Here is a 9254-nt window from a genome sequence, read left to right on the forward strand (position 1 = left end):
ATCTTATTTGATCTTCCTTGCACCAGGATCCAGCAGGGAGTTGAGTTGGTCTAGACTCCCTGCTGGATCAGCAAACTTTCTGTTGCTGCCATCTCCAGAGGCACTCTACTTTAACAAATGGTCAGTTCAACATCTGTCCCAGTATGGAGCTCACTCTCTTGCAGTATAAGCTGCAATCTGTACAGTCTGTGGTGAAGTTGAGGGTGTTGGCACTTCTGCGTGCCACCAAAGGTTCAAACATGGCTGTGCTACAGACCACTTTATGGGTTTCAAATGAAGTACTCTTTTACTTTTACTTTCACTTTTGTTGGGGAGCATGTTTGCTAACGGTAACCAATAATCCAGTATACCTTTAAGTATTCAGTTTTTCCATCCATATTTTTAAAATGTATCTTTAAAACATGTACATGTAGACCAAAGCTGAGATGTTGATGCTGACTCTTGTAATTTGATGATAACTGACTTTCGATTAATCCTTAAGCAAAAATCATAGACTGTATGTTAAGGTGGACGACATGACAGCTCCCCAAAAGTGAAGCCAGCACATCTCAATCGACCCCTGGTGGCTCGTTGCAGTACAGGTCATAAAGCCTGCCCTCTCCAAGTTAGTGGATGCGACATGGGTCAAACTAAACACTCAAAGTGTACATCAAATACATTTTTCCCAAAGATAGTTTCTCGGTGGCACGGTTGGTGCAGTGGTTAGCATTGTTGACTCACAGCAAGAAGGTTCCTGGTCTGAACCTGGGGTGGGGGGTTCAAACCTTGGGGTGGAGTTTGCATGCTTCCCCCAGGTCAGAGTGGGTTTTCTTGGGGTACTCCGGCTTCCTCCTGCAGTCCAAAGATATACAGGCTAGGTTAATTTGTGACTCTAAATTGGCCGTAGGTGGGAATGTAATTGTGAATGGTTGTCGGCCGCTTTGTGTCAGCCCTGCGATAGTCTGGCAACCTGTCCAGGGTGTACCCTGCCTCTCGCCCAGTGTCAGCTGGGATAGGCTCCAGCCCTGCTGCGACATCTAATAGGATAAGCAGTTAGGACTAATGAAAGAATGAGATAGTTTCTGTCATTACAGGTAGTTTTTTCGTCAGGCTGCTGTATTTTTAAGCCCGGCATTCTCTGATTCCAGTGCCTCAAATAAGAGGATCTGTTGCTTCTCTTTGTCATTTATCATTATAAAACGATTTCTTTTTGTCATTTCGTAGACTAAACATGGAATTGATTAGTGAAAAAATAATCTGCTGATTAATCTATAACGAAAATAAATGTCAGCAGCAGCCCAAATTTATACCATCATGTGACTGTAAAACTCTACACTTTTTGTTAATGTGAGATTGTGTTTGTTTGGTACCCTACCCCTCCCACCCTGCCTGGCACCAACTCTAACAATATCCCCCTGTAATTATGTAGCTGCAGGGCAGCAGAAGGAGGGTGTTGGGTCAGGCGGCCCGTTGATCTCACGTGTCAATGAAGGCTGAGCCAAGCTAGCTCTGCCAGACACAAAACCACCCGCCAGCCATGCTTTAGAATCAGATCTCCCATTTTCAAGTTAGGACTCACAAAAACATTTCTCTGTAACTGTCTAAATGTAGAATTATTTTCAGTTTCTCAAAGCTTAGAAAGCTTAACTTATACTTAACAACAAAACTTTTAAGCTGAACCCTTGCATATTCATCTTTGTATTGGATATCCTATACAAAACCTACTCCTTGACAGCTCCAGGGGACTCAGTGGGCTGTCCTCAGCGACCTCAGGGGACTCTGCATGCTCTCACACTGCTAAAGGAAGAGGTCAACCCTCGCTGACGCTACCCTGCAGTAATATTGCTCTCAGCAGCAGCTCAGCCCTTCCCCTTTCCTGCATAACAGAGTGAGTGACTGACAGAAGCAGAATAACAAAGCTGCTTTGAAAGTTTGTAGACTTCTCTACAGATCTTCTATACCATTTGGAGCTGTGCTACTAAAGACCCTTTCAGGAATGAAGTCAATGTCACATCTGGGATTAGGTTGAGTATTTACAGCAAGGAATCACTGAGAGAGCAGAGACAGCTGTGGAACGTCCTTCTGTGTAGTTCAGTCTACACTTACAACAGCTCCTTTTCTGCTTCTTCCTTCTGGAGAGACTAACTGAATATTACACTCTAGTCAGCCTTGTTGAGTCTTGCCTGGGACTAAAGAGGAAGAACTCTGACACATTCCTCAACGTTTTTTTTTTCTCTTCTGAATCCTGAGGCACTAAGGATAAATCAGATCAGTCCTCAATCTGACTGTGTCTGTTTTGTTTTACATTTCTCACCTGGAGTCTTCCTGCATTTTGGATTATCAGAGCACAAACCCTCATGGAGTCAATCCAGAACCACCCGGTGGTTCATGGGAGAGAGATAACAGACTGAGGTGTAAAGTTCAATAATCCACAAGAGGCTCTGTTCAGATGTGCCGGTTATTTCCTTCACAGCCCAGAGTGTCTTTTGTGTGTCAGGAGCTCGAGGAACAATGAACAAGGACCTACGATTTTCGAGGAAAGGGGCGCCGACTGGTTTCGGACACGGTCGGAGACACTCGTGTTTGGGGTATGTTCCTAAAACTGTGCATCCTGCATCCTCTCAGCGCTCATATTCATGTGAGGGAGTGTCCATACACGCTGTAGAGTACAGCTGCACACATGACTCACAGACTTGGAGTGATTGTTACTTACAATAACTTACAGATAAAATGTAGTCCGTTGTCTGAAAGTGAAAAATCACCAGTTGCAACATATCAAGTTTTGGTGGCGGTGCAGAATAAAAAAAGTAGACCAGAACACAGTGGAATATCACTATAGTTTTCTTCATCTGCACAGTATTCTAGAAAATTTCATTGATCAGTCATCTGTAGTTAGTTGGTCTGTTAAGATATTAAAGGATAAACTGGGTTTATAATTAACAAACTTGGATTTGTTTATCAAAGAAACTTAAGATGATCTGATGGGGAAATGTTCCAAACAGGAAATTTCATAATGAGTATTTGATAGACAATGCTGATGGACGTCTGTACAGTAGAACATGTTGTATAGGCTGATATAGTGGGATGTGTGTCGCTCAGCTGCCTGAGAATCGGGGCCAGTGTGGGGCTTAGTGGTTGTTAAACTGTATTTTTTTTTTATCTGTTGGCATTTTACCCAACAGCTTCTGAGAGGAAGCGGGTTTTGTTTGCAGCAAGTGTCATTCAACAGACTTCCTGTTTTTGTAGAAGGTCTTCCAGAGTTTGATGACCCTGAGACTAATGCTGCTGACTGAACGCTGAACACTGACATGAGTGTTGGACCATCTGAAGGTGTTTGTATTCAGGCGGTTTAAAAGCAGATGCTAATGCCGCAGAGTTTACATATTAATAAGTGTTGCATGTGCCTCAATTTGTAAATGCATTCTCTGACACTGTGGGTGTGTATGAGTGTGTGTGTGTGTTGCCAGTCTGTGAGCAGAGGGAGGGTTTTAGGGGGAGAGATAGCCCCGCCTGTTGTTGCTGATGTACATCGAGGGACTGAGTCATACTCATTACGCTGACGACAAACACGCTGTCTTCTGTGTGTGTGTGTGTGTGTGTGTGTGTGAAGTTATAAGCACATGCATGTTCCCCTTGCATACATTTCTAAATGGGTTTTTATACTTCCAGATAAGGCTGGGTATCGGTACTCGGTACCTTTAGAGGTATTGACCGAAACAACCCAGTACCAAGAAGTATCGAAACTTCTCCAGTCAAACCATACCTGCATTTAATCGTTTTTGTACCCAGATCTAGAAAACAATTGTGTGTGTTTAAAGCATTCTTTAATGTAATGCAACATATAATTGGCCCACTATGGCAGCAGCCACGGTCCATACAGTCTGTGGTGTGCTGTGGCGTCTGGTAGCATTTTACACAACTCTATGCTTTCACATAATGGGTATCAAATGAAGTATTCACATTGTACCAGTATCACTGTGAGGGTACTGGTATTAGTACTGGTACTGTAATTTCTTTAAACAATACCCGCCCCAGGTTTTGCTGTGTTCTGTTTTTTGTTTTTGCTTGTGTTCATGCCTGTTCCCGGGCTGGGATTGGTGGGCACCACCCAGTTCTTCACTCTCCTGCTGGGTCAGCGGTTGACTGGGCCTCCCATACCGCATCCTAGCATGACCACAGACGCATGCCACACCTTTAGTTCCATCACCCACAGCAAAAACCATACAGTTAAAGAAGAGCAAAACTAAGAATTATAACATGAATGACAAAACTGTCCTTGGTACAGAAGCGGACTGTGCTGTACATGTCGCTAGTAACATCTTTGACTGTAGATTTCGGGAATAGAAATATAAACTTAACCTATATACATGGAGCATTTCTGATGTAAAGTGCAGCTCTATACCAAAAATACTTTTAGTGGGCTTGAAGCATTTTTTGTTATTTTCACTGGCCCTAAATTGTGATTGTGGTTGTTTGTTTCTGCTATATTCAGGAATGTCACTGTTCCCATTCTTGCCAACAAAAGGCCTTTAAAAACTGAGTCTGTTTATTTCATATGTGTTTAAATCTGTCATCCAAAGGAAAAAAAATAAAAATAATAGGCACAGAAACCTCACACACTGTGTCCAAGTCTGATCCGCAATACGGGACAAACTGTAAGGACACATTTGTTCCCTGGCTTCTTTCCTCCGGAGGTACCTCCCTGGCTGTCTCCACTCTCTGCTTGCGGTTTGCATTTGGCACCGCGGACACACCAAGGAGCTGAGCTGTTCTCCCTCTCTGTCTCCACACTGTCGCTCTCTCTGTCTGTGTGCAGCCTTCATCCTTGGTCGTCATCATCATTCACCTGAATATTACTGTCTGACCTGTTGAAAGTAGACTATCTCAGTTATGAAATGATACTGTGTGACATATTTCTCTCTCTTGTTGCGAGCGTATGTGTCCTGCAGGTTACTCCCCTTTCTGTTCTCTGCCTCTGGTTCAAACAACTCTCCAAAGCCTTTTGATGGATGTGAAAAAATGAACAGAATTTAACCTGTTTTGAAAACTTTAATAATGGATGAAAGTTTTGGAATCAGGTATTTATTTTAAGATGTACAACATCAGGTGAAAATCTTATCTGGAAACTTGGCGTATCTGTCAACCAAATAGATTGATCTACTAAAGGGCGAGGGAAAGTAGGGGAATTTGGCAATGTTACTACGTCATGACTTGGCAAGTTTTCAAAGTGACTTCCCCAGTAAAGTGAATGCTCCTGATAACACATGACAGAAGTGGTAAATGTAAAATAGTCAATGTCTTTTCAAGCTGTGTGAATATCAGATAAATCTAACTGAGGCAGCCTACGCAGTCCCCTGTCAGTCCCACCTTATCATACAGTCAAACAGAGAATTCCCAGTGAGAGACTTGTCTCTGACCCCGTACGGCCACAGCTGAGTCCAACCAGAGCAAGAGTGATAAGGGCGGGGGGAGCAACAATAACACAACAGACCCCCAAAATAAAACCCCCGAGCCTGGAATAGTTCCTCAGCCCCGCCAGACTGGCTGCACATAACACGTGAATGTGACATGTGTTTCTCATTGTTCGTGTATACACTCTCACACACACGCAAACACCCTGCCAAAGCCACCCGTCCCAAAATCCATATTGATTGTTCCACCAGAGAACTGCTGTTGGTACTTTGAGGTCATGTTGCCATATTAGTTGTTGTGTTTTACCAGCAGTGGAAAAAAACAGTTGAGAGAGGTTTGGAGTCAGTTTTGCTCTGGCAGTTCGGATGTGGAGGATGTTTGTTTGGGATTGGGTACGAGATGAGGTGTGGTTTGTTGGACAGAGCGTTGAAACCTTTCATCTTTCACACTTCAGTGAAGTTTAAGAATCACACAAGAAATATAATAGCTGTAGAGATATTGACTCTTTGGAATTCTTGCCGTTTTTGGTTGTTTACTGTTGTATTTAGTGCCTTGCCCTCTTGCCTTGCCTTGTGTCTGTGGTCGTGCTCAGAGTGGGTCTGTATAAAAATGTTTGTTTTGCTCCTGTGTGCAAATTCACAGTAGTTTCCAGGCGCAGAGTGACCTCTGCTGGAGAGTCAGACTGTCTTCAGCAGACTGAATCAGCAGTACACTGACTTTACACACATATTGGCTAAATATCAACGTTCTACAATGTCTTGGATAAAAGAGTTTGGACACAGTGAATGTAAATGTGGGTGTCGTTGGAAATCCTGAAGCATGCTTGGTCGTCTTATCTTGGACAAATAAAGATTAAAGCCAAAAACAACCAGATGAAGAGACACTACCCTCTGAAGTGACTAATTCTGGTCAGCTGCAACTGCAGGTTGTGTGTTTTGTGGGAGGCGCAGGAGAAGCAGCATGACTTTAATCCTTCAGGAGGATATAAATACAATAAAGAATTAAGTGGCAACCGCAGGTCACATTGCCTCAAGTCAGACGAGTATCACAGGACTGTATGTAAAAGCAGCACAAACTATAACTGGAAAAGTTTTCAGTGTGATTCTTTGTTTTAATTGGTGACCTCACAGATGTTGTTGTACACTCTGAGGCATTTTTTGTCCTGACTAAAGCAACTCCATGATAAACTCCGCCTGACTGGTTTGAAGGATGTTAACCATTGAAATCAGCCACAATGACAACCAGCAGGAACAAAATCCTGCAGACTGCATGGTTGGAAGTCTCTGCACTCAGATCAAGGATTTCTCCACAAGGTGGTGTAAGTCTTTCTTTAGATTCTCTGATGGCACTAATTCACTGTAGTGAGTGCAACTCATACATGTGCTTACCAAGTGTTGCCAGGTCTTTAAGACAGCCGCGACCGCCATCTCTGTTCAGCCACACATTGCTGTCATTAAATGGAGAATTAAATCACTCAAAATATATAACATAAAAATATACTACTTTCACACTCTCTCTTCTCTCTGACAATGAGTTGACACAAGCTCCGCTGCAGTGCCTCTGTAGCCCCGCCTCCTGTCACTCACAGTGCTTTCTTCTTGTCACTTATCTCATTTGCTGTGGTTGCAGACAGGCTTCTGCAGCACCTCTTTCTGTTTTTTTGTACTTGCACTTTATTGTATTTTGAATAGGTGACAGTCTCAGAGGGTTTTGAACATGTGCACTAACACAAGAAGAAATTTTGATAATTAACTTCAGTCATTCTGCTGTTGTCTGCTACTAACTGAGAAAATGAAAGGCGTCGTCATGTTATAGCCTTGTTAAGTATTTTTTTAATTAAAATTTTTCCTACGGTGTCAAAAATCTCATTGAATATCAATATTTTTCAGGGTGATGTATCAGAGTTGCAAATTCCAGTATCGTGACAACACTGTGCAACATAACTGAAAGGGTAGGTTCAGTGTTATCAACTGTACTGACACCAGTATCGAGCTGGGATTGGTTCCAGCCCGGGGCAACCATCTAAAAGGATAAGCGGGTATAGCTAATGGATGGCATGGATGGACGATGGACAATTTCACACACATTTTTAGTTTTGATAAACTTGCTTGCTAAAATTGTTTGTCAAAGACTTCTGTGTAGACATAAAAAACAATCATGATGGATACTATTTCCAGTAACAGGAAACTCCCAGTGTAGCATACACATATTTACTGTACTGAAAAACAGTCAGAAGCACCTGTCTGTTGAGTTTTATTAATGTATTTTGCAGATGATGTAATGTGGATGTAATGTTGATTAATTAGGAGAAGTAAAGACAGGAAATCTAAAAGAGATCACAGTGAAACTTTCAGAGGAATAAATAAACCTTATATAGCTATAGTATGAGCTTCCTCTTTTCAAGAATAAGATTTGTTGTGCATTTTGAGGCCCAGAACCTAAAACCATATTACCACTTTGAGTGTTAATGCTCACTGAGAAGCTGCAACTGAATGCAAAGTTTATCAACACTGAAGCTGACGGTGAAGTTGTGTAATGTAGAGCTCTAAAGTATAGAAGACACGTACATATATAAGCTTCAGACTGTAAAATAATAAACATGTCTGTTAAGTTGATCAATGAAAAACTAGATCTCTGTAGCTGTGAGTTTCCATCATATCCTCCAGAATCCTCCAATATAACTTTGATTCTGTATATCAGTATAAACTTGGTACAGTCTGACCCATACACTCCCAAACACACTCATGCACACACATGCATGGCACTCCCCCCTTGCAGCTTATTCTCATTACCAGACGTTATGTTGTCATAGGAGCCAGCAGCCAGCTGGACCGTAGAAGTCATTTGGCTGCTGGATTTGGTTACACAGCGGCCTCACAAACACCTCATTCTCAGCAAACCTCCACCCCGGCATCTGTTTCGAGGTCCAACATGTTTCACAAGCATGTTGCACAAGGAGAGAGGAGAGCATTGGTGGGAGGGGTACGGGGCTTCAGTTTAGTTGAACCAAGGCAAAAATCAAAACATGGTAAATAGCTCAATGTGATATTGGGAATCACAGCATGAAAAACGTAATACTTGTTCCTTCTGTGGTTCTTGGTATTAGAAACAGACACAAGCAACAAGTTCTGGAGGATTTTTTGGTGCAAGTAAAGTACTGGAAGTCAGCCCTTTGTCTGTCTGTCTGACTGTGTTAAGTCCTGTGAATGATTTAGCTATTATTTGATGCATGACCTTAAGCTCAAGTCAGCACTTGTTTGTACAAAAATAAAAAGTTAACAAAAAAGAAGTTTGAATGAAACTTCTGTAACTGACCTTATCATGGTGGAAAGGTTTGCATGTGTTGGAAAGGCAGTCTCTCCTCCTAAAGACAATGTGGACACATGTGGGAAGGTACTCTAGGAGCAAATCAAGACCCTTGTGGATCAGTGCATTGACAGACAGGTGGTAGGTGGAGGCAGAGGCCTTGGTGGTCTGGAGGGTTTTCTCAAACTATTGGTGTATTATTACTGCTCAGCCTCCCTGGGAAAGCCCATATCAGGATGCTGGGAAGAAAGCTATGACTGGTGAATCTGAGATCCTGTAGGGGCCATGCTGACTCTGTCCTGAGGGAAAAGGGATACCAGCTCTTTACTCTTGCAAGGTTCTAGAGGGGAACAGCAGTCTAAATGTGCTTTGCGGATTTGGAAAAGCTTTGGTATTGTGTCGTCTGGTTGGCTTGTTTGGGGTGCTGCATGGATATGGAGTACTGGAGACACTTAGCAGCACCTGTGAGGCCACCAAACTGTATTTCCTCCTTTGGATTGGGAAAACAAGTTGCTTCCCCCAAGTGAAGGTGTTCAGTTGTCTCAACGTCTTGTTCA

At 42.6% G+C, this 9254-nt stretch overlaps 1 protein-coding gene across 5 annotated transcripts in view; it reads left to right on the forward strand.

The window, feature by feature from the left end:
* LOC125895463 (cAMP-specific 3',5'-cyclic phosphodiesterase 4D-like) overlaps positions 1-9254 on the forward strand; it is a 130957-nt gene that overhangs the window by 75593 nt on the left and 46110 nt on the right. Inside the window, exon 1 of one of the 5 annotated variants that reach the window (XM_049587322.1) lies at positions 1864-2567. The exons of the other annotated variants lie outside the window; for them this stretch is intronic. Within the exon in view, the coding sequence (XP_049443279.1) occupies positions 2491-2567 (77 nt within the window). The 5' untranslated portion in view covers positions 1864-2490. Of the gene's footprint in view, positions 1-1863; positions 2568-9254 lie in introns of those variants that run through there. 5 annotated transcript variants of the gene reach the window in all.

The sequence above is a fragment of the Epinephelus fuscoguttatus genome, linkage group LG10 (assembly GCF_011397635.1).
Source record: "Epinephelus fuscoguttatus linkage group LG10, E.fuscoguttatus.final_Chr_v1".
Classification (NCBI taxonomy): Eukaryota; Metazoa; Chordata; class Actinopteri; order Perciformes; family Serranidae; genus Epinephelus; species Epinephelus fuscoguttatus.